The following is a 25,513-nucleotide window of genomic DNA, read 5'->3' as shown; positions in this document are numbered from 1 at the left end:
TAGCTGCAAGGAATTCATCCACTTTATATATAATACTATTCATTATCCTTTAACCTTGCCTTAGTGGTTATGCTCTCTTCACGTAGCTGCGAGGGTGCAAATTCTGGGAGTTTGGATCTCGGAAATGCTAGACTCGCATGCAGTGCTCTTCTCGCCTTGAAAGAACTGGCCCGTTGCGCGTGCCTCTCTCGGCCGACGTCCCTGCCTTCGCGTCCACCTTGCCGCCTTTTGCAATTAAAAAAACCCCGATTCAAAGATGCCCATCTTTTTCCTTTATCGGCTTCGTATGTTTCTCTTTCAGCTCGCGAACAGAGAACTCGTATCGCTGAATCAGCGGAGAACAAGACTCGCTGAATCCCCGGAGAACAACGGCATCTGTGTTCCTGTCGCACTGCAAAAAAGAGGCGAAATTATTCTTAAAGACAGTGCTCTTGACAGTGCTCTTGCACGCCTCAGTCCTCTGTCATCCGGTTCCTGTTTCTTCTCCAACATTAAATCAAAATTTCCAACAAGTAATTCCTTGACTTTATGGAATTATTATTATTTTTAATTATTTATATTTTTTAAATTATTTTTATTGGTTAATTTGAATTTTTTTTTATTATGTTTATAAACAAATGCTTTCTTTTATTATTAAAAAAAAACAAATGCTTTTTTCGCCCTAGAATTGCTTTTAATTAACCGCAAAGGTATTTAACATAAAAAAAAAGCCCCTTTTTTGTGTTTTCAATAATAATTTTTAACAACCATGCGTTAAATAAAACTTTTTTATTTTATAAATTAAATAATTCCACAAAATAAAATCTTCATACATACAAGAAAAGCAAACAGAGCAGAGAACATTTTTTTTTTTTTACAATAATAACTTTATTATTAGTTTATTACTATGGCTGCACAAATTTAGCCAAGACAATGCTCACCAGGATATAATGCTTAACATCAAACATACATAAAAGTGTTTGACTTAAGGATCCTCAGGGCACACTTTGAACTATGGAAACATCATACAAATAATTTTAAAATTCAAGTTATCAAAATGGTTTTACAGTCTCTTAGTAAAATATCAATAGCTAATGCATATAGAAACAACAAATGTCAGTACTTGGAAATACAGTGCAAAACAAAACTAAAGAAACCCTATTTAATCATCCAGATTACAAGCCTTAACTCAAAAGTAGGATGAAGATACATAAGTCTTAGCAAACTCAGTGTCAGCCATATTCAGATTTTATAGACATTGTCAGTCATTACCTTAACAAAGCAAAGCTTCAGCAGATATGCTTCAGCAGTGGCAATTTGGAGATCTGTGAAAGATTTTTTTAGTATAAAAAATTAGTAGCAACATTCTTGCAACATTCTTGAGTAGCATAGTCAGCATGAGACTTGAACTGTTCTTAGCTACTGAGCACATGATTACACAAAGAATGTTGCTTGGCTTGAAGTCTTCAAGTTCAACATTGTCATCTAGATTTTGAATCTAAACCTCTTGTTGACTCATGCCTTACAGCAAAACAAAAAGCAGACAAATAGGCATGTTAGATCAGAGCAAGCGGAGTAGTTCTTGTTTGGGAAATGAGAGCAATTTTTCAACAAACAAATGAACTCACATGATCATCAGAGTTTTTTGTAGTAATGTGAAATTGCTTCAAATTAAAGTGGAACATGAGAACCGATGCTACATCAATCAATGATATATTGTAATTCATCTGGTTTAAAACTGTAGATGTGTTATTTACTTACTGCACAGGGAACATGTTCTACTCAAACACTACATCTGTTCCACATTTTAAGATGAAGATTCATGGGGCAGGCAGCTTACGGGCACTTTATAGCATGACGGATAATAATAGGGTATGAAATATGTAAATATATGTCAGTGGCTGTAGGCAGTTGCATGTATCATGTCTAGATGACTACAACACCAATGTATATCTTTGGATACACATACCTTTAGGTGTAGTCTTTGATATTTGTATTTACAGTGAGGAAATACTTGCAAACACTTCAAATTTCGAGAGCATGAGGAGTTTGGGACATGAAACATGTCCCATGTTGGTGAATTTATATGTTGTGGCATATAATTTTGCAGACACAATTCTCTTCAGATGTATTATGGTAGAGAGATTTTAAGATAATGGATACATTATGATATGGTACATGGACATATTATCAATATTTTGGACAGTATAGTACCATCACTCTGTTTAACATGATGAGTGTGCATGATAAGATAAAAACTCAGAATTGACAAATGGATTGGTTTCAAAGGAATTGCAAGTCATAAGGAAGTTTATCTGCTGCCCATGGCACACATCTTTTGAGGCTCAGGTGTGGTGAGAATTGCATATGATTTCAAATTTTCATTTATAATCAGCAGCAAAACAAATGGAGCATATCATATGAAACAAGATAGTGCCACATTATCCTAGTAGTTAATACAAAACCTAGCCATATTCAAGCTTCAGATTAAAATATATCTGACCAGCAAAATAATTCTTGTAACAAACTTCCTATAATCCCAAGTGGATCAAGAAACATCATGATAATGCTCAACAAGAAAAACATAAATTTGGAAACATCAAAACCAATACATTTCATAACCATTGCACAAATATTTTCCTAGATATTTTGTATTATTTCAGGTCTGCTCATAACTCACCCGGAAAACAGTTACATATCCAAATATAGTGAAGTTAAGAAAATTCTAGGCCAGGAGATTACATTTACATTAATACGATGTAACTTGAGACAATTATATAAGCACAACAAAGGATTATGAACATATAAATATAAATGCAAATGTCAAGAGAAACAATTTCCTTTCACATGAAAAAATATTAAATTCCAACACATAAATATGGCTGTATATGATCCCAACCAAAAAGCATGATCTGATATGATCAAACTTATTATAGGCAGGATATTCAAATGGATGCTCAAGTTTGGATCAAGTTCTCTGTGAGGACTCTAAAGTGTTAAGAGTTTGGATTGTGAACATGACATACTATGACTACTATAAGTATGTAGTTTCATATTTCTTTTATTTCTTACAGATTCAGAATATACACTTCTAATACACTCTCTAACAAAATGAATCATTCTTAAATTTAGGCTGATTTCCTTCCGAGTTTAGCTTGTTTGTGAACACAAGCAAGCTACTCCAACCACATATGTTGCTTGATTTCAATCAAGCACAAACTTTTAATCGAATTCAATAAATTTGAAGCTCAAGATATCAAACCCTTTATAGAAATAGAACCATTAAAGGAGCTCAAATAGTTCATGACAATTGATCGTTTTCCCAACCTCCATCTGCAATCTTATATAGCTCTTCTCTGCAATCTTACATGTCAGGCATGAGACATGACAGGCTTAATAATTATCTAACTAGCTCCCTCTCATGTGCATAAACATTGGTCCAAGTTTTGAAGTATATTTTAAGATAGCTGCACATTGAACTTTGATAAAATAGTACCATTGCAACAATAATGAAGTTTAAAAACAAAATATACAGTATGGAGTGGAATGGCATACCATATTAAGTTCACCACCCTGGTCAGTTGCACATAAAATTGGGTGAAGAGTTTCAATTGGTAAATTAAGACCTGACTGGCACATGTGATCAACAGTATTCAGTGCTACCTGCACCTGCATAAAATTGAAAGAAGAAATCAAGATATTTGTTAAAACAAAATAGAATTTGATGATGACAGACATGTCTGTATGGCAAATTCATGAATGCGCATTTCCTAGGGGAAAAAAGGTGATTTGTCAAACTGTCAGACTGAGAAGTTAAAACATCAAAACTCTTCATGTTAATAGGTGAGAAGAGACCAACAGAATTAACACAGAAAAAAAAATGTAGAAAGATATTGTAAAATGCCAAAACCATACAAGCACCATAACAATTTTTATGTAGAATAACTCAAGATTAAAGGAAAAGAGATAAGGAAAATAAAAACTTTCAAGACGGATTGTTTTATAAACTAGTTAAGGATCAATTTTATTTTCCTTCCCCATCCTAGTCACACTGACAGATTTTATTAAACAACAAATGCAGAATATAGTGCCACTATTAAAGATGTGGATGATATCTTATTTAAAAAGCCAAATGTTTCTGGGTGGATTCTCTGATGCACCTTATAATGGGAAATTATTTAAAAATTCATGTCTGAATTTCCCTTAATTTTCTTTATGATTTTTTAGTATTTATAACAGCCCCACGTGATTTTGGAATCACTTATTTTTTATCCTTGGCATTAAATATCCATCAGAAAATGCCTTGAGGAATGGCAAAAAGTTCCCATCTCTAAGTATCTCTGTCTCAAAAGAAAATTCTTTCTAAAATAAATTATATAAGATTTGGGAACAGGGTAAAGCTTATTGCTCTATAGTTTAACTCATGTAAACAGTCACTACAATCAACATTATGACAAAGACTAGAGAATAAAAGAAAAAGAGTGCAGGCATCAAGAACAGTAATATATTCATCAGTGTATACAGTCTATGAGCTCAAGTGAAAACTAGAATATAACAGGTAAATATAAAAATGATTACCATGTTAAAAATGCCAAAGTGTCATGAGGCATCTATTTCAGAGAGGCCTGCATGGAAATATTGCCCAAATATTGATAGGCTTGATTGTTTTCCTGAAATAACTTCTGATCAGTCAAGTGAAATTAAAGTTAATGTTATAAAATAATTCGTATGAGAAAACAGAGAAACAAGCGAAGCCATAGATCCGTACATGCCACTCAAATATTTTTAGAATTCCATATCGTCTGAAAAGGGATGGGCTGAATCATTAGACATTTTGGAGATCGCTTTTGGTGCCTTCGTTCCTCCCTTAAGCTGAGATTACAAGCTTTGATGTTCGATGTTTCAAGTGAGGAAGGGAGGCCACCCTCAGGTAGTGAATGAAACTTTGGGCAATGGTGAATACTCAATTGCTTTAGTAAAGGAAGATGGCGCAACCAAACAGGTAGAGATTCTAGATCTTGGCAAGACTCTATAGTTAGTTCATGCAGCTTTGCCATCCCCTCCATACACCATGATTTGAATTTGGGGCATTTACAAATAGACAATTTTTTTAGGGAGGGAAGGGCTTGTAAACCCTCCACAGATAAAAGCTCATTACAATTTTCAAGACGTATTTCTTCAAGTGCATGCAGTGTGGCCATGACCTCTGCAGAAAAGGTTTCGATCTTTGCCCCATTCAATTCTAATTGAGTAAGAGAAGAGAGGCCAAAGAGACATCCTAGCAATTGATCATCCAGGCCTGGGCTATTTCTTATGTATAGACGCTCTAGTGCTGAATATATGGGCCAATGTAATCCATTTACTGCATCACATTCCACCACACTGAGGTACTGAAGACGTGGAAACAACTTGCAACCATTTGGTGTTGTTTGAGACGATGATGATGATGATGATGATGTTGGCATGCCCTTAAATGATATTGTTGCTTTGCTCAATTCAAGCTTCCGCAGGGATGGAAACATCTCAGTCACAAAGTCATCACACTCAACTGTTATGTTCTCAATGTCATATATGCATAGTTCCTTGAGGGAAGATAAAAACCCAAGTGCTACAGGTAGACAAGCCCAGTTTCTACATTTAATTAAGCGTATACATTGTAGTTTCTGTAATGCAAGTGTCACAAGCCAGCTTGGTGTTTTGGAACCCATATACCCACCAATCTCTAGCTCTTCTAAGTTAGGATGAGGTTGAAGGCCTTCAAGTACTTCTTCTTGGACATCATGCTTGGAAACATTCATTGTATAGTTCCAATATAAACACAAGTCCTTGATATGACATTTTTCCTTCAAATTGGCTTTCATAGCTTCTTCCATGTTGTCAATGTTCTCCAAGTCTTCAATTGAAAGTGAGCCTCTTAGTTCATTCAAATTTCTCAACTGTGCAATCAAGTAGCCTCTTTCTCTTTCCACACGATATATAGGCTTCAGGTATGCCATGTTATATGGACAAAAGTCCAAGTTTTGGAGGCTTATGAGTTTATGAAAGAGTCTTGGTAGGTTCTGTGGTTGTGGCAATTTCAATACCCTCAATTGATAAAGGCCGTATAGTGATTCAGGTATCGATTTAATAAGGGTTTCCTTCAAATCCAAATATTGCAAGTGTTTTAGATGAGGAATAGCATCCAAGAATTCTTTCATCGATTCAGTGTGGGTTTTATTCAACCAATGTTTTACATAACAATCACCATCTTGCATATTAGATTTCAAGATGACTAGTACTCGGATTCTTTTGCATGCTCCATGGTTGAGGAAGACAGGCATGTCTTCAGCTCTCTCATCATCAGCTCTCTCCAACACAAGTGTGCGCAAGTTATTAGATTCACATGCCAACTAAAAATCAATCAAACCTTTTGCATATAAATGACGGACATTTTTTGCGATTTTTTTATCTTCTCTACTCCTGTAAATACAAATCTCCCCATGAGAGACTAATTGGGCCAAATCACGCATCAAGTCATGCATGTTGAACCACATAGAATCCACATCCAAGAAGCACATTGCTTGTAGTTCATGATAACACTCTTTTCCTATATCATACATTGTCTTTGAACTGCTTCTACTTTCGTGTATATAGCCCATTGGCTATCCACATGCTGATCAGGTCATCCACATAACAGACATAACTTTTAGGAACCACCGAACAAAAGACAAAGCATTGCTGAAGATGCCGAGGTAGATGATAGTAACTCAATGCAAGAGCAGGCATAATATCATGTGCATCAGTTTCTAGTTTCCACAAATCACTCTCCAATACATCCTTCCAATGCTTCTCTGTTAGACTACGTCCTAAAAGCTTTCCCACCGTCTTCGCTGCTAATGGTGATCCTTTTAGCTTTCTTATTATGCACTTTCCTATATCATGCAGTGCCTGTGAATAATTATTAGGATTCTTTTTAGCAAAGGCACAATTCACAAAAAATGACCAATAGTCTTGATCACACAAACCTTCCAAAATAATTTGATTTCCCTTGTCTATGCTTTTTAATACCGTAGGGTCTCTACAAGTCACAATGATTTTAACAGCTTGTGGTTGTGCGGATTGGAGAGGAATAAGGAGATGTTGCCATTCATCAGACCAAACATCATCTAACACCAATAAGAATTTCTTCCCTGTTAAATGCCTTTCGAGTTCTCTCTCAAGAAGATCCAAGTTGGTGGTGTTGCCACATTGAACAATTGGACTAATAATATCAACTATTTCTTTGGTGATTCTGAATCTGTCAAAGTGATGTGATACACATATCCATGCTTTTTTGTCAAAATAGTTTTCTACTTCTCTAATGTTGAAGACAACCTGAGCCAAAGTGGTTTTACCCATACCACCCATCCCTATGATCGGAACAATAGAAATATTATCATTGACATTTGGTTCTTTGAGAAACCCAATCAACCGTTGTATTTCATCATCTCGACCATATATCTCCCTGTCAAATGTTGATGATGTGGTGACACGTTTGTTTTGGGTGAAGTGAAGTTGTTCCCTTGGATCATAAACTCCATTCAATGTGATCTGGTCAAACCATTCTTCCAACTTGATCTCATCCTTCAACTTAGATTCAATACTATTTATTTGTTTTATAATACTAGTAATCTTTCTCACAAGCTCATCATCTGCAGTATAAATTCCTCAAACTTCAATAAACTAAAATCACCTTATTATATGTATATATATACATCATGCAAAAGCAAATTATCTAATAAAGATTATGCATAAAAATCAACCCAACAAGAAGGGAAAAAACACAAACCTGTTGACAAACCCAAGGATTGTGATGACGTCAAAAGGCGACGTTTTTTCTCACTTGACTGGGGAGAAAACTTAAACAATCGCTTTAGTCCTCTACTGGATTGGCTAGCAGTGAAAGTTTCTTGATCAGCTTTGTTGATCTCCTGCACCTTTCTCTCCAACTCCATGTACTTCATCTCTGATTCCAAGTCTTGTATGTCATAACTAACATCTTTGAGTTTGTTGTGCAAACCCACCACCCTCTCATTTTGCTTATGTTTTTCAAACAATCTCATAATTCTACTTTGCATCACCTTGACATTCAGCTTGACATCTTCCAAGGCTTCCAATGAATCCATCAGTTGTTGCTGTGTCTCTTCTTCATCAGGGGAAGATGGTGATGGTGATGATGATAGATAATCCCATAAATAACTGATCAGTTTCTCCAAACTAATGTCACGCAAAGGTGAAAGAAGAGCCCCTGCAATGGCGGATAAAGCTGCAGAAGCCATGCGAGATGCGTAGGGTTGTGAAGAGAAGAAAATGATGACCTCTTGGTCTTGGTTCTGCAGATGCGTTGCTTTTTTTCTGTTTTGACTTTTTGGTGACGCATGAAAATTGAAAAAGACGAAAATTGGGGCCTAAGCTTCCTTGGGATTTGGATCGCAAGTTGGAGGATGTGATTACTGATTAGACATGTCCAAAGACCGGGTTATTCATCAGGCCCAAACGCTTAATCAGGTATTGGAATAAAAAAAGTTCATTTTAAAAACAGATTGGGTTTAGTTTTATTGTTAAAAACATGGGCCCGTCTCGGTCCATTCTGAGTTAGAAAATATATTTATTAGTTTTGTATAAGCTTATATTTATATATTGTTATTAATTATTTATTAATTAGCTTTTTATATATATATATATTTGTTAATTATTATTAATTATAATAGTTTAAATTTTAGTTTTTGCAATTGAATAAATATATGCATTTGGTATTTTAATTTTAATGTGTTTAGTAGATTGTTAATTTTTTTTATAATTTATTTATTATTTGATAAAAAATCTATTTGGACTTGTCTTAGTTAAAGGTCAGTATTATTGGGCCCGGTCGAGTTTGGGCAAACTTGAGTTTTAATAATTATGGATTCAGTCCGACTCGACTTGACCCATGGACAGGTCTAACTGTGATGATCTTATTATGCACACAATTATTAACATGAGAGCTAACGTTAATCCTTATTAGTTTATGGAATAATTATAAAGATGCTAAACTTACTTATTGAAACTAATAGGTATTTACTATAGTGATGGTGATTAACTGATTTATGTTATTCAATTTAGGAAATGGCTAGACAAGATTGAATAAATTATATATATATATATATATATATATTTGATAAAGGCCACAAACACCATGCCATATGAGAGTTGTCAAAAAGATATATAGATATGATATTGCACTAGTTACTGTAATCTAATGACCCTACGATTCCAACCACAAGAGACATAGTGAACATTTGATGAACAATGCTATTGCAGAATTTTTGCACAATACTGCAATGTATAGTTTAAATCCTGTGCCACTCACCCATCACTTGGAGCTAGTTCAAATCCAGCTTGTGCCAAAAGTTTGGGGTTATTTTTTTGGATGGGTACTTTATTTTGGCTTTGTTACATTTTAAGCACTTCATTTCAATTTGTATCAAAATGAGCACTTGACTTTGATTTGCTTTCAGCGAGAGGGCATGGAACTAATACGGTGATGCATTTCGCAGCGTAGTTCTAGGAATTCTCACGTGGAGGCTATGTTCCACGTCATATACTCACGTGGAAGCGCCAAGTGGACGACTAAAGCACGTGGCCGATCTCCTATGCCACATGGGATGCCACGTTAGACTAGTTGCTCTTCTTCTCCTTCTTCTCCTCCTTCCCTCCCGAGACCATCTTTGCCCTCATCTTCGTCTCCCCTCCCCGTGAAGCCATCTTTGCCCTAATCTTCTTCTACCCCTCCCCTAAAAGCCATCTTTGCCCTAATCTTCATCTCCCTCCCCATGAAGCCATGTTTGCCCTAATTTTTCTTCTCCCCGTCCCTAAAAGCCATCTACGCCTAATCTTCATATCCCCAGAGTGCCTTAATCTTCTTCTCCCCGATTGCCCTCATTTCTTCATCTGCGCCTGTACGCATCCGATAGTATACTACTGAAGAAACTTTCTCCACATTGTGTGTTCGAGAATTGCCGGTGTGCCTCATGGAAGTTGATTGGATGATAAGGCCAACAGACGCAGGATCACCAATTTATTGTAAGACATTGCATGTATACTAGTTTTATGTTTATAATATGCACATTATTTTGCCACCTATGTTGGAAGTAAATCAATAGGAGATAATTAACAGGACAATCTAATGATTTATTTGTTTAGATAAAAATCTACATAATGCACTGATTGTACTAAAGGTGCTTTACTGACTTTTCTAAATCTAGTGGTCAATGTCTCTTTTTCTTTCCTTTGATCTATGCATTTTTAGTCTATCTTTCTGTTGTATTAAATAAATCCTGCTGTAATTTGGTGCTTGTATTTCTAACTTAATTTTTGTCAATTTACTTTTGACTGCATGTCATTGTGAACTTTGGGAGTTTGCATTGTAAAATGCATGATTTAATGCCAATTGGTTTTTGTTGTGTTAACATGTGTTCCTCATTTTAATGCCAAAAGCAAGGCTAATGTTCATTGCATTATTTGAGGGTAATATGTTTATATGTTGTTAAATACTTCAAGATGTCTTTGTTTAGATTAAAGTCTACATAATGCATTGATTACCAAATTGTTTTTCTTTCCTTTTTTGTCGACCCAGATAGTGAGTATTTCACAATTAGATTGTATTACACTTATGGTGAGGTACACAAGTTCGAGGGCCGTAAACTTGCTGGTTTTGCTGATTATTGATGCCCTGATAAAATATCTAAATTAGAGATAATAAACATGGCAAAGGAGATGAGTGTAGCTGTGGATGGAACTACATTTTGGTGGCTGAACGTAGTAGGCAGTAATATGGGGCTGAGGGAGATAAAGAATGATGGAGATGTCTTGGAATTAGCTTCAAGTGTTGGCCAAAATAGGATATTAAATATATATGCAAAGGTTTCCAACTTAGTTGCAAGAGATAGTCATGTCACAGAACCTGGTGATCAAGCAGTAGATTCGAGAAGAGTGATGATCAAATGGAAAGTCCTAGGCAGTGAGAAAGAAGGGGATGATGGGAGTGAACTTCATGATTCGAGAATATAGCTTCAATAGTGAGGAAGTGGACAATGATGAGAGCAGTGATGGTGTGGAGGGGCATAAGCAAGGTGCACAACAAGGCCATAGAAGAGTTGAAGGTGTTCAGGATCAGACTACTGTCAGAGATGAAATTGAATCTGAATATGGTGAATCTGAAGAATTGTATTCATGTTCTGAGACAAATGAAGAAGGGATAAGTCCAAGTAAGCCCAAATATCCAGAGTTTCATGCTGAGCTTGATATGAAGGACCCCCATTTTGAGATTGGGATGAAGTTCAATAGTTTTGGCCAATTTAGAGAGGTTGTCAGGAACTATGGAATTAAGAACAGGTTTGTGATGAATTTTAGGCCAAGTAATAAGAAGAGATGCAAGGCAATTTGTAAGAAGGGATGCCCTTTCTATTTATGGGCAGCTCCCATGATTAAAGACCCAAACACAATTCAAATAAAATCTGGAATTCTTAAACATGAGTGCACCAGGAGCACAATGTGAGGCATGTGAGTTCAAAATGGATTGCTGAGAATTATCTCGATCAATTCAGGACAGATCCTTCATGGTCTGTGGCAGGTATCAAGCAAGCTGTAAAGCACAATCAACAAGTGGACATCAGTAGGCTGAAGGCTTGGAGGGCAAAATGCATTGCAAAAAGGTGATGTTTATATTTATTACTTATGATGTTTCAATTATTTCAATTGTTTTGGTTTTAATTTCTTATGTGCCATGTACACAGCATATTAGATGGTGATGAGGGTGAGCAGATCAAGAGTTTATATGATTATAGACTTGAACTGCTAAGAACTCATCCAGGGTCAAGTATAATGTTCAAGTGTAGTGAAGGCATATTTGAAGGAATGTATCTTTGCTTGGGTCCATTGAAGGCAGGTTTCATGGCAGGATGCAGATCAATTATTTCACTTGATGGTTGCTGGCTTAAAGGACAGTTTGGGGGCCAGCTCCTCTCAGCTGTGGGAATAGATGCAAATGATTGCATCTATCCCATAGCATGGGCTGTGGTGGAGAAAGAGAACTATGCTAACTGGAGTTGGTTCTTGGAGCTACTAGCTGCAGATTTGGAAATCATGAATGTCCACCATTTTGCCTTCATGAGTGATAGACAAAAGGTAAGATGCCTTAACACCTCAATACAGTAATTAATTTGTGGTTTAGTAAATGCTCTCATGTCTAATTAAATGTTGCTTTCTTCTGTTTGTTTGTTTTTTCCCACTTTGCTATATGTTCTGTATTGTCTGTCTGCCAAAATAAATCCACTAATAGGGCTTAATACCAGCATTGCAAGAATTATTTCCAAATTCAGAGCATAGATACTGTGTACGACATATACATAGCAACTTCAGGAGTAATTACAAAGGAAAAGCTTTAAAAGACCAACTATGGAGGTGTGTTAGGGCTAGCTTCATCCCTGCCTTTAACAAGGAAATGGAAACCTTAAAAGCAATGTCACAGGATGCCTATGAGTTCTTAAAGAAAATAGATCCCCGACATTGGACTAGGGCACACTTCAAGCCTAATTTCATGTGTGACATGCTTTTGAATAACCTTTGTGAATGTTTTAATAGTGTTATACTTGATGCTAGAACCAAAGGGATAGTGACATTAAACGAAACCATAAGAACATAGCTGATGTGCAGAATTCAAAACAAGAGAGATGCAATGGCAAAATGTGAAAGTGTGATTTGTCCTAAGATACTTAAAAAATTGGAAAAAGCAAAGACAATGATTTTCTCCCATAGTGTTGCATGGTCAGGGGGTGACCAATACCAAATTGTAGGCAATGATGGCCAATTTGTTGTCAACACAAGAGAAAAGACATGTACTTGTAGAAAATGACAATTAACTGGAGTGCCCTGTTCTCATGCCATTTTACGCAATATATTACAACCAAAGACGAGGGCGGAGAATTATATAGATGATCATATAAGGTGTCCACATTCCTAGAAATATATAGGCATATCCTATACCCTACACAAGACAAAAGTTGTTGGCCAAAGAGTCCTCAGTGCCCTATGATACCACCTGAACCTGTTAACAAAAAGGGGAAGAAGACTATGCTAAGAAGGAAAGATGCAGTCGAAGAACCTGGATTTCTGAGGAGGAAAAGTGAGCGAGAGCAGTAAAAATCACTACGACATATGTGGGGATGCGAGTCATAACAAAAAGATTTCATGGTCAATGGTATATGAATTATATTATATTGCATACAAGTTCATTCTTGTTTTGTTCTTAATAATTCAGCTTGCATTTTATTATGTGGCATGTCCAGGGGAACTAATCTGCCATTGATGGGCATGAAAGGCAACCTCGGGCCTTCTACAACAACTAATCCCTACTGATGAGGTGAGTTAATTACACTATATGAATATAAGTAAAATTAGTTTCTAATCATTCTATTGTTCTGTGTAGGTATCCGTAATGACCCTATAGATGGAATAGATCCACATGTTCTGGAAGAACATATGCAAATGGTATGAATATGGTTGTATCAACTTAACTTTATAATTTGGAAACCAATTTGCTTTTTCATATTGTGTCAGGTTGATCACTTCATTGAATCTCAATCCAATGAAAGGCCCTAACGTAACCTGAAAAATATTCCGATGAGAACTCGTATCACAGGTACTAATATTGTCATCAAGCAACACAATTTAACTATCTTCAACTGATGCTTAAGTGTTTATGATCTTCAATAATATAGGTTATTAATACACAAGAGCAGGTGTTTAATATTGCTGGTGAAATGAGGCCAACAAAAACTAAACTTCAAGTCAAAGGAGGGAAAAAGAGCCACAGATTGAAGCTACCCCAAAAATTAGTTGGAAAAAGCCAAAATTGAAGTCAGTAACAAAAAAGGAGACAATGGATTCCACGAGGAGTTAGTAGTGCTTCTAATGCTGGAGGGAATGCTTGGAGGAGGACCAACTGCAGAAACTTTTTGTAATTTTGTTTATAAGGATATAGATAAATTAAAGCCTGATGGCATTTTTGATGTTGCACAGTGTAATTACCTTCTAAAACAGGCTAAATGAATGAAGTATAAATTTTTGCTCTCAAAATTTTGTCTCAAATTTACATACTTGTCTCTTAAACAGATATTACGATAAACATACATTATGTAAAATAGATAAAGGGTAAATAATTGATAATTGTCTATAAGAAGTAATATATGGTGTTAATACATGAGTTAATTGCATTTAAGTAGTGCTCAGTAGTTTTAATAAATGAATTACTGCATTTAATCAGTAACTAATCACTACATTTAATCAATAGTTAATACACGTTTTAACTGCATATAAGCAGTAATGACAAGTTCTTATATAGTTTTTAATTGAATAAAAGCAGTAATCATTAGTTGTAATACAGAGAAGGGGGGAGATCTCACGATCCCCCTGATGTAACATCTTTCTCTACAAATGTGGCCCTGTTTGGTCTCTCTGAATTAGATGCAAGGGTGGAGATGAAGATTAGGGCAAAGATAGCTTTAGGGGAGGGGTAGAAGAAGATTAGGGCAAAGATGGCTTCACGGGGAGGGGGAGACGAAGATGAGGGCAAAGATGGTCTCGGGAGGGAAGGAGGAGAAGAAGGAGAAGAAGAGCAACTAGTCTGAAGTGGCATCCCATGTGGCATAGGAGATCGGCCACGTGCTTTAGTCGTCCACTTGGCGCTTCCACGTGAGTATATGACGTGGAACATAGCCTTCCACGTGAGAATTCCGGCAACCACGTCAGCAGCCCATCACCAGAATAGTTCCAGTGCCCTCTCATTGAAAGCAAATCGAAGTTAAGTGCTCATTTTGATACAAATTGAAATGAAGTGCTCAAAATGTAACAAAGGCATGATAAAGTACCCACCCAAAAAAATACCCTTTCGTGAATATGGTATAACCAATTTGTTTGGTAGAAATATCCAAATTCAATAAATAGAAATAAAGAGAAAGAGATTTTTTTTCTCTATTTATATATATTTATAGTAATATATATGTACACACATACATATGATGATGATCATTATATCAACCATTAGGAATATATTCAGAAGAATACTTTTGCTTTTTGAGAGAGTTCAAACTCTCATATGTATATGTATAGGGCTGGTAACAGGTCGGGTCAGGTGCGGGTTTTATCATTTTATCATACTCATATCCGTACCCGCTACCCCACTAGTATACTCGAACCCGAACCCGAACCTGACGGGTTTTAAAAACCCCAACCCACACCCACACCTGACAGGTAATCGGGTACCAGCGGGTATACCTGCCCCCGCCCCTATACTAAAAAAATGAATAAAAAATATATTATTTTTTATAAAAAAAATTATTTAAAAATAATTATAATTTTTTTACAAAATAAAATAAAAATTATTATAAAATTACAAGACTAAACAAAGAGGAAAAATAAAAAACCCTAAATTGTTAAGTTGTAGAACATATTAGTATATATATATATGTATATGCATATATATTATATAAATATTTTAGTAATTTTAATTACGGATCGGGTATTAAAATTCCCATACCCTCACCCGCACCCGTTTCATACAAGTCGGTTTTTACCCGAAACCCGATCAAATCGGGTTTTACCCGTCAAACTCGGGTCGGGTCAGGTCGGGCTGGGTCGGGTTTGGGTATTATTGTCATCCCTATATACGTATGTGCGTGTGTGTAGATTAAAATGGTGTTTGCTCGAGGTAATTAAAACTAAAGTTTAGATGTTGTATTTAGACTAGCATTAAATGTTTAATATATGACAAGATGTAAACTCAAATACATTAGGGATCATAACCCCACGATAATAAATCTGTCCTACCTTACAACATGAAAGGAGTGAAGAATATGACTCCTTCCACATAAAACCAATGAACAGTAGATTATATTAAAACAGTAAATAATATATTATTTTTAATATTATAATATAAAAAACGACATATTTATTCTTTTTTAGTGTTTTTTTTTTTAATGTTGTACACTGAAAAAACGTGGCATGTTTACCATTTTCAATTTGGTTTATCTTTGAGCCTACAAATCATGTTTGAATTCAGTTTCAAATGATCTTAGGAGATCCTTGTTGACGTGCAAGTATGAGGATTGTTGTATTTCATAATCTCCAAAGTCTACTTCCTCCTGTTATAATATACTCAAACTCTTTAACTGTATCCATTGCCATATGACTTGTATTTTCTTGAATACTGAGTCAGATTAAACTTAATTACTTTAGTGGAATTGCCAGAAAAACCCTTTAAGTTTGTAAAATTGCCAAAAACACCCCGTTAGTTTTGCAATCCCTAAAAACCCCCTCCTTTTAAACTCTATGTTTTTCAAACCCCCAAACCCTGTAATGGATGTGAACGGAGTGAGTTTCAAATTTTATGGACAAAAATGCCCTTGCATGGGGAGTCGTGGTTGCAGCCATCTCGGCGATTTGAGAGAAAGTGGGGTGGTTTTCCGTAGGGTAACCCCGAGAGACGAATTTATTGGAGCCGTTTACTTGCTTTTTCTCAACTCGCGTCTTCAGCTCTTCCATTTCCGAAGGTGTCTCCGAAGTTGTCTCTACCGGTGAAGGCTCTGTATTTGCAGCTTTTTCTTTTCCACCGGTATCTCAAAGGAGAAGTCCACCGCGCAACTAGTTGGCATTTCATCAGTTTGCAATCTAAGGTATTGAGTATGGTTTTTATGTTAACTGCTCTACTATAAAAGAAAGATTTTTCGATTTTTGTTTTGTGTTCCTGCTTTTTGTTGGAAGATATCGAAGTCTGCAGGGGATTTCTTGGGCTGGGGTTTTTGTTAGTCTCACGGGAGATTTCTCGCTAGGATTTTTGTTTTTGTTTTTGCATTTTTAGATCAGTAGTACACTATCGAAAAAGTTTTTTTCGATTGTTATGATTTATGTAATATTTATAATGTACATTTCCCTTTCATTTGATATGGTTGCGTTTTACAAATGAGGTTGACGTTTAAGAAAATGAGATATTACAGTTTTAAGTTTTGTTGTCATTGCTTTAAGTATTCTCGTCTTTGTTTAATAAAGTCTGGGTCTCTATTTAACATTTGATATCTCTGCTTTAATAAGCGAGAGGTTACCGCTTTAAAACCTTAAATTTGCGCTTTAAACTTTTGTGAATACCGCGATGTTGAATGTGTTGTTATTGTCGCAGTCTGGGTGATTATGGCGGTCAACCTAGTTAATGGGCTGATGCTATTTGACACCCGAGTAGTGGAGACTTTAGTCGAATTGAAAAATAACATGACCCCTCGACACTAGGAGATTATTCGACTGGACACCGCTTGCTGCGTTCATCGAAATGGAAGCTATATACCAAGAGAGGGCCCTTCTTGATTCTCTTTTGCAAATGTACGATGGTCGCACCAATAAATTCAGGATCGGGGAAAGCTCGCTTTGAGTTTCGAGACCTCAAGATGTGGCCCTCGCTCTTGGTCCGTGTTGCGATGGCGACGCAGGTGGTCTTTCGGAAGAAGAAAACCCGGTCGCTGTCGAAGGGAGGTATCTATCAAAAACCCTACGAGAGACACGAGACTCCATCAAGAGCACTCAGGTGCAACTTGTTCGACGGAGGGAGAAGAAGATAATTTTGTCAAACTCCCGATGGTGTACCCTCATGGATACGGTCCCTCTTCCCAAATCGTCATGCTCGATTCGAATCGGATCGTTGATTATATCAATGATCTACCGACCATGGGGCGATACGCGTAGGCGCAGCGACGCACAAGTGGCTTATGGAGGATATTACACAAGCAGCCGCTCGAGTGCAAGATAGATGCGCTGGGAAGAAGACCAACACAGTGGTACATTAAGGGTTGCTTGGCTCGCTTAACGTCCCTGGTTTTACGAGATGGCCGGAGCAGGGAAGAAAGTCCGTTTCGGCAAGATCCCAAGGATGATGTGCTACGATGAAAGTACTTACCGGAAGCAAGCAACGGTAAAAACCAGCTTGTCATCGCTCGATGGAAAAAAGGTAATAAATCATGGACAATGTTTAACATAAGTCTTTAATGTTTAAATATTTTATTTAGCGTTTAACTTTAGTATTTACCGCTTTAACCATTATTCATACTTGGTTTAAATATTTTTGTTCTCCGCTTTAATTATATTCTATAACGTTTAAATATATAAACACTCTGTTTAAATATAGTTTTTATAGTTTTAAAATGAATGATTTCACTTTGAAATTGTTTGGTTTACATATGTTAGTTTCTGAAATGGTTCCGGCGAATCGTGAAGAAGAAATATTTGTTAGGGGCCAACCGATGGATGGATGCTATTGCTCCGGAACCACTTGCTCGAAGGCGGGGATGAGAGGGCGACCTCTATCGCTGCCCTAGCTGGGCGCTGCTCTCCTACTTCCAGCCCCACCACGCGCACGCGATTCCTCGAGCCGGAGGAGCCCTCCCTACCCCATGATTGCAACAACCCCCTACCACGATAATGACAGTCCCCTCGATTGTGGCAGCCCCCCCAACCATGGCAGCCCCTTCGACCGTGGCGGCCCCATCGGCGACATTAGGCGAAGATATCACCGCAACTCTTATGCAGGCATGCTAGATATTGATGACCGAGTTTTCTCGACTTGCCGCTCGTGTTGAGGCAATCGGAAGGACGCTCACAATCGGGCTGCCCATCCATCCAAAGAACTGAAGCACCGGGACGACGAGGCGTCGAATTTGACGCACGACGACATCATCGGGAAAAGTCATTCCAAAGGTCGCCACATTCGAAGAGACTTGCAAAAAAGAGGAGAACAATACTACCTCTGTCTCCACCGCCGGCTGACGATGAAACAATAGCAACACCATCGGCGGCTGATGCTGTTACTGAGTCTGTCGCCGTTGATGACATGGCCATGACGGTGGAGGACATCGTAGATGATGTAGCTGTTACCGCAGTTGAGAAGGTCGTTAACTCTCTTCTTGATGAAATCCTCGACCCTAGTAGAACCCGGCCGAGATGCGGCATCAAAGATGGACACAATCCACGAAGATCAAGAATAAGTTAAGGGTGTGTCTCCCAATGATGATGTTGTCATCGGCCCGCGTTGTGAAGATCATTGAATGCATTGCGTGGCCGACAAGATCCTCATCCAAGCGGGGACACAATCCCACCACAACAAGAACCATGTAAGGATGTGTTCCTGCGGTTGATCGTCGCCGCCGTCGTCCTCGCGATCGAGCCGGACACAATCCCACAACAAGAACAACCATGTAAGGATGTGTCGAGTTGATGCTTGCCACCATCGTCCCCGCGCATCGAAGGAAGATGATCTCGAAGACCCCGACCGAGCAACGAGAGAGATGATCAAGGCCAATCAAAAATGGGACCGGGACGGCTCGGAAAGCTTTTTATTCAAGAAGAAGAAATGGGTTGGCTCGTCGCGTCTTTAACAAATCTGACGAGGAGTTGATGAGGATCTTCCTCAACTCGCTCTATGGACAGGTAAGTTTTAAAGTTTTTATGATATTGTTTAAAGGTTTTGTTATAGTGTTTAACGATTTTTCTAATAGTGTTTAATGCCTTTATGTTATCATTTACTTTGTCTACTTAACTTTTTAATTATATATAATATCATGTAACAATTGATAATATCATTTAAATATTTACAATATGGTCTTATTATATACATTATCGTTTAACCTCAGAGACATCGCTGTGGAAGAATGAGCTGCCATCGACCTCACGCGACAAATTATAAAAGCCGCTGAGGGGAAGGAGATGGTCAGCTGATGATGTGATGGGACGCTTTCGTATGCATAATACAAAAGTCGCTGAGCAAAGAGCCATATCCTTACAAGAAGCGCGCCTCCATCACCAGACCTCTTGCGTTGTTTATGTCAAAGCAGGACGACGCACATGAAACAATTATGGCTATGGTCGGGGATGCTGTGCGCAACATGCATGAAGTTCAAATTATCATCCTCCCGATAATCATGAATGGCCACTTCCATGTACGTCGTCACGGACAATGATAAACAGAATACGAGGCATTATTCTTCATGTCAGAGTGCGATAAGGACGCGTTGGACATGGTAAGTTCTTTAATTATGTCCGATTAATATCTGTTTGGTATTTAATCGGCATTCTAATCTCGACTTGCATATCTCGACAGCGGAATCTATTCGACAATTGTGTCGATATGGAGTTCGAGTCGGTGACGACAAAGAACCCGGCTCGTGACGACTTGGAAACCCGCACGCAAAAACAAAGGAAGCGTCGATTGCTGCTGTCTACGTCATGTGGTTTATCAAGCAATTACTTTGAGGTGAGAAGTTACGGCTACATGCAGACGGGGCGTTCCTTACCTCAGATTAAGGTATGTTACCCGCATACTTAAGGAGGGGAGGGCAGTCGGTGTCCATGACAAAAGGGGGTCGTCACAAGCGGGTTAAATTTTGTTTTTGAAGAACATGTCCTGTATATCTCAATGTCAATTTTGTTTTCGAGTGTAAACCTGGACAAATTCAATTCATTGTTTTTGTTTTCGAAGAACATGACTTGTATATCTAAATGTAAATTTTGTTTGTTTTGAATTGTAAAGCAAATTAAATTCCATTCAGTTTCATTTCATTGTTTAATTTACGTTCTAATTGTGTACATTTCACTTTCATTGTTTAAATATACTATATATCGTTTAAACATCAGTTTGAAATATTTCAAATTACAGTGTATCCGTTTAAAATAACACTGTCTCTGTTTAAATAAATGCATTCATCGAAAAGAGTAAGAGTTTAAATATGGAAAGTTGCCGATCAATACACAATGTTTCTCTTTAGAAACAATGTTTCTCTTTAGAAATATTTCAGATTAAGGTATGTTACCCGCATACTTAAGGAGGGGAGGGCAGCCGGCGTCCATGAGAACAGTTTAAATATGGCAGCCGCGTTCATTTAGTTTCATTTCATTGTTTAATTTACGTTGTAATTGTGTACATTTCCGTTTCATTGTTTAAATATACCATATATCGTTTAAACATCAGTTGAAATATTTCAACTTACAGTGTATCCGTTTAAAATAACAATGTCTCTGTTTAAATACATTCAATTCGGGTTAAAGAGTAAGAGTTTAAATATGGAAATTTATCCATCAATACACAATGTTTCCCTGTTATCGTCGGCTTATTTACAATACCTGAGTCGGCGAGTTTTCGATACGAGATAAATCGATTGTAGCAGGATTCATAGCGGCGGTACGCATGTAACTTCGCGGACATCAAACACTTGCGACTCGATCCTCTTTCGTCTAGGCCGCCCGGTGCCTTCTCGTCGCGAGCGATCGCAAACGAAGCTCACGATTTTCGTCTAAAGGCCTGTCATCGTCGGGTATGGGGAATATAGCTTCCTTGTACGCCAGTTTGTAATTATCGACGGTGAAGTACCCGCTAATAAATCGATGTACGTTGGTGTGCATGCGCATTATTGCTTTGCGCATAGCGTGTTTGCAAGGGATACCATAAACTTGCCACCTTCGACATGAACAAGTTCGATGGTGAGATCTCTGAGATTCTTTGACGGTCGATCACTTACGTAGCGATCATCGACACAGCGACCAACACGAAGATTTTTAGGCTGTCCTCAACAATGATCTCTACCTTCGAATGTATATGCGGGCATAAGTAGGGTCTCACATTTGTTCGCTTGCTCACGCCCTGGGTTACATAACATGCGTGATCAACTTTAACTCGGCAAATAAGGTTAAACAAAAGGCGAGTGATGGTTAAGTAATTTGTAAACATGTTTGAACATTATTGTAAATATTTAAACGAAAGGATTAATATTTAAAGTCAGATAAGTGTAATTAAACAAAGATTGAGAATGTTTAAAGGGTGACACTAAATGTTAAGTGTAAACCAACATTCGCAGACCTTATGGAGTCGACTATTTTCGTCACCGATAAATGACGAGCTTCCTTGATCCAAGCATTGAGCGACTCCATGACGTTTGAATACATCTCACTCCCAGCGATCACCTCACGAGCAGATAATTCGACCAATGTGTCATATCCGATTTATTAATCAACCCGTTGATGAGCTTGGGTGATGTGGCTGCTGCGATTCATTCGCGGTATCATCGAAATCTTTAGCCGGGTGGATGCCAGCAATGCGGAAGCATATAGACCGGCACTCCTCCCTCGATGCCTTCCCTAAGTCGACATTGGCTTTTCATAAAATTTGCCTCCAAATGTCGAAGGCAGTATGCATGTGGCGACGAAGGGAAGACTCTCGCAATTGCAGCTCACAAGGCCCCTTGGACTGTCAGAGCACGAAGGTAATTATCTCATGATAATCTCCATCCTCGTATAAGGCATCGCCAAACTTAGATATGAACCAAGTCCAATTGCCATCGGTCTCGTTGTCGACTATACCGAAGGCGACGTGGAAAAAAACATTGTTTCCATCTTTCCTTGTGGCACCCAGTAGTGTACCCCGATATTTTCTTAGGAGGTGTGTACCATCGAAAAACAGCAGCGACCTGCAAGCCCTCTTGAATCCCACAATACCAGCGAAAGAAAAGAATGCACGCGTTTAAAAAGCGATCACCGCTCTCTTTCCACGATCGGGACGGCATGGGATTTGTCTCGACCACCTTATCCACATACCAAAGCAAGCGATTCGTGGTCGGAGATGTCACTGTAGTCGAGGACCACCCGGGCATGCTCTTTTTCCCAACCAAGCACTGCTTGTATGGTATGTGAACACCATGTTCCCCAACGTGTCCTTCGAATGTCGATGGCCTTATACGAGGGGACGGTCCTTGAGCTTCGAATCGCTCGTGCGCTAACCCATTTTTGGGCCGGCTTTCGGATGCGGCGCGAACCTATACCACCACCCTGCAAGTGTGTGGCGGGTTGATTGTCTTGATTACGAAAGTATTTTTTTGTTATACTCTTTTTGATGCATGAAGGCGCCCTGATGACAACCATCGGCGTAGCATTCCACAATCACCCGATGTTTTTCGTTCTTTATGAATTTGAAGTCAAAATTTCTTTTGATTGCATGATTTCGAGTACATCCCTGAAATGTTCGACACCAGTCAAAAGCGTTGTCAATATCAGCGACAGCCCTTCAGAATGATCTAACGAGGAAGGAAGACATCCCTATGTGTCGAGTCGCCCATGGGGATGAGTCGAGCACTTTCAGGAATCCGAATTCTCGCTCGACACTTTAGTTAAATGAAAAGATCCAATATGTTAAGCGGAGAATATAATGTTTAAGTGATAATGACAATATTTAAATGTTAAATTAAATACTGAGCGAGTTAACTAATAACGTAAAGCGACTAGTACAAGATGTTAACTAGTGACGGACATATTTAAACACTAATGACCCCGGACAAGTGGAACAATTAAAAGAGAAGGAACTTACTACGAGTAAAACTCGTTTTTCATTAGAGATCGACAATGGCACATTTTACGTCTCGACGACGAGATCAACTACAGACACATTTGAAGATGGAGTGCGCGTGACACATCCGCTGAGAAGTCGACATCGTTTTCTATTGGACAAACCGTTTTATATCCATACTGGTGTGATGAACTTAACCACGACAAGAGAAACTTGAGGACCCATCGGCTCACATATCTCACTAACACTAACTCCCAAAGAAGTCGCGATAGTGAACATTAGCACTCTTCCCTCCCGGTTGAATCTAGCAATACCACAAAAATTCTCCATAATTTATCGGTAGAAAACCCAAATCGTCTGAAACCAAATGAAATGAAGAACAAAAAAATAAGCGAAGAAGAAGAAGAAGATGTAAACAACAAAGCGAGTCGGATAGGCAAACAAAAAAGTGCATATATATATATATCATCGCATCGCGATGAAGACCAAAAAGTGCATAGAGGTTAGACTAGGCGTGATATGATTGGGCGGTATTTTTCCCTCCATCGGAAGAGGCGAAAAAGGAAAAAATATATGCCACCATCGCGATGAAGGCGTATTGTCGTCGCTCGACATGAGTATCTGTTTAGTCGAAGTTTTTATGTTTAAAGCAGGATACATATAGTGTTTAACATAACGATTACCCGGGTTTAAATAAAAGTCATATCATGTAAAATAATACGTAAAAGCGTTTAAATATAGTGACTTAAGCTGTTTAAAATATATGTTATTCTTTAAATTGAATGCTTTTCACTGACATCAGCGTTGAAGATGGGTACCTACTGGGTCATTTGTTTAAAACATCTTTACGTATTTTTCTTAAACTCCCGTTGTCATTGTTTTAAAGAGTAACTTGAGTATTGTTTAACTTTTTCTATTGTTTACTGATGAGCGTTCTTTTGTTTCCCACATTGTTTTTACTAGGGTCTCTGTTTAAATTTCGAAGTTCACATTCAAATAAAACATTCGTTTTACACATTTACTGACATTTACAAGGACTTTGGACACTCACGACTCGACCCTCGTATATCGAAACAAGTGTGCATGCATTCGAATGCTCAGCGAGTTGCGTAACATCGCATCAACTTGAACCTGCTGACGTACTAACATTAAAAAGGTTAAACAAACACATTCATGAAAAGCGACTATTAATCAATGTGTCGTGAGTCGGGACTTAAGCGAAGATCTTGTTAGTTAAACACGCGAGCGACATGGTTAGTACTGCTTTGACGTAATGTTCTTAAGCGGTAACAAAAAGTCTCAGTGATAAATATCAACCCAGTCTTAAAGGATGTTTCACGACCTCCCTCCTCTAGAGAATCCTCCACGATCACTGCAATACGTGAAAACTTTCTTTTCTTACCCAAGTCGAAAAGCTCGCTTAATTGCTTGCACGTCGATCCACTTTGGAGAATCCTCTGCGATTCGAGACGATTATCGCGAGCATTTCGACATGGACAGAAAAAGATAGTTTAACTGTAGCGTGATTACGAGCTGATGATTCTCGAAGATAAGGAAGGAGGTTCGCAGAAAGCATCCTTTTCGAGACTCAAGTGGTTGTCCGTGGGAAGAGGAGGATGATGAGGGACGACGGCAGGTGGTTGTCCATGGGAAGGGTTCTTCCCGAGTTATTTATGGTGTGAAGTCCATGCGGTGACTCTTACGTATCCGAGAAAAATTAAGCGATAGTGGATCGAGCATTGTCGATTACAACGAGCGGGTGTTGGGATATTTATGTTCACGTGCGTAAGAATTAATGTAGTCATTAATTTTTATGCACGGGATACCATAACTCTGCACTGCTACGTGATCACACGGCTAGACAATTCGAGATCGAGCGAAAAAAGATCACCGTTTCTGTGAGACTTTTGAGAATTTAAGCGTTAATATGAAAAGTTATACATGTAAAGATAATGTTAAGCGGAGATGACAAGTATTAAGCGGATATGACAATTATTAAACATATTAGTAATATATTTAAGCAGGATAATAGCAAATAGTTAAACATTATTTAAAATATACAAAAAGATAACCATAAGCGAGGAAGAACTTTACTAGCGAAATGAACTCATT

The 25,513-nt window shown here is 38.0% G+C and overlaps 1 protein-coding gene across 3 annotated transcripts; it reads right to left on the bottom strand.

Annotated features, from left to right (window-relative positions):
* Positions 1–1,002: 1,002 nt before the first annotated feature.
* On the bottom strand, positions 1,003–8,335 carry LOC120269007 (putative disease resistance RPP13-like protein 1). Of its 3 annotated transcripts, none has more exons than XM_039276293.1 (5): positions 7,787–8,335; positions 4,748–7,649; positions 4,558–4,649; positions 3,535–3,648; positions 1,003–3,446 (listed from the first exon to the last, which is right to left on the bottom strand). In XM_039276293.1, exons 1-2 carry the CDS (start codon positions 8,274–8,276, stop codon positions 6,595–6,597), a joined length of 1,545 nt encoding a protein of 514 aa, XP_039132227.1. In that variant the 5' UTR covers positions 8,277–8,335; the 3' UTR covers positions 1,003–3,446; positions 3,535–3,648; positions 4,558–4,649; positions 4,748–6,594. The 3 variants fall into 3 exon arrangements, with proteins under 3 accessions (XP_039132227.1, XP_039132226.1, XP_039132225.1); XM_039276292.1 differs by having other exon boundaries at positions 1,003–1,500; XM_039276291.1 differs by having other exon boundaries at positions 1,003–3,648.
* Between the last annotated feature and the right edge of the window lie 17,178 nt (positions 8,336–25,513).

The sequence above is a fragment of the Dioscorea cayenensis genome, chromosome 9 (assembly GCF_009730915.1).
Source record: "Dioscorea cayenensis subsp. rotundata cultivar TDr96_F1 chromosome 9, TDr96_F1_v2_PseudoChromosome.rev07_lg8_w22 25.fasta, whole genome shotgun sequence".
NCBI lineage: Eukaryota > Viridiplantae > Streptophyta > Magnoliopsida > Dioscoreales > Dioscoreaceae > Dioscorea > Dioscorea cayenensis.
This window is presented reverse-complemented; position numbering and strand designations above follow the sequence as displayed.

Excerpts from the sequence above, each read along its gene's own strand:
- LOC120269007 (XM_039276291.1), bottom strand. The coding sequence starts at position 8,276 with ATGGCTTCTGCAGCTTTATCCGCCATTGCAGGGGCTCTTCTTTCACCT. Across the intron at positions 7,650-7,786 it reads ATCCTTGGGTTTGTCAACAG|ATGATGAGCTTGTGAGAAAG; the intron begins GTTTGTGTTTTT and ends TTTATACTGCAG.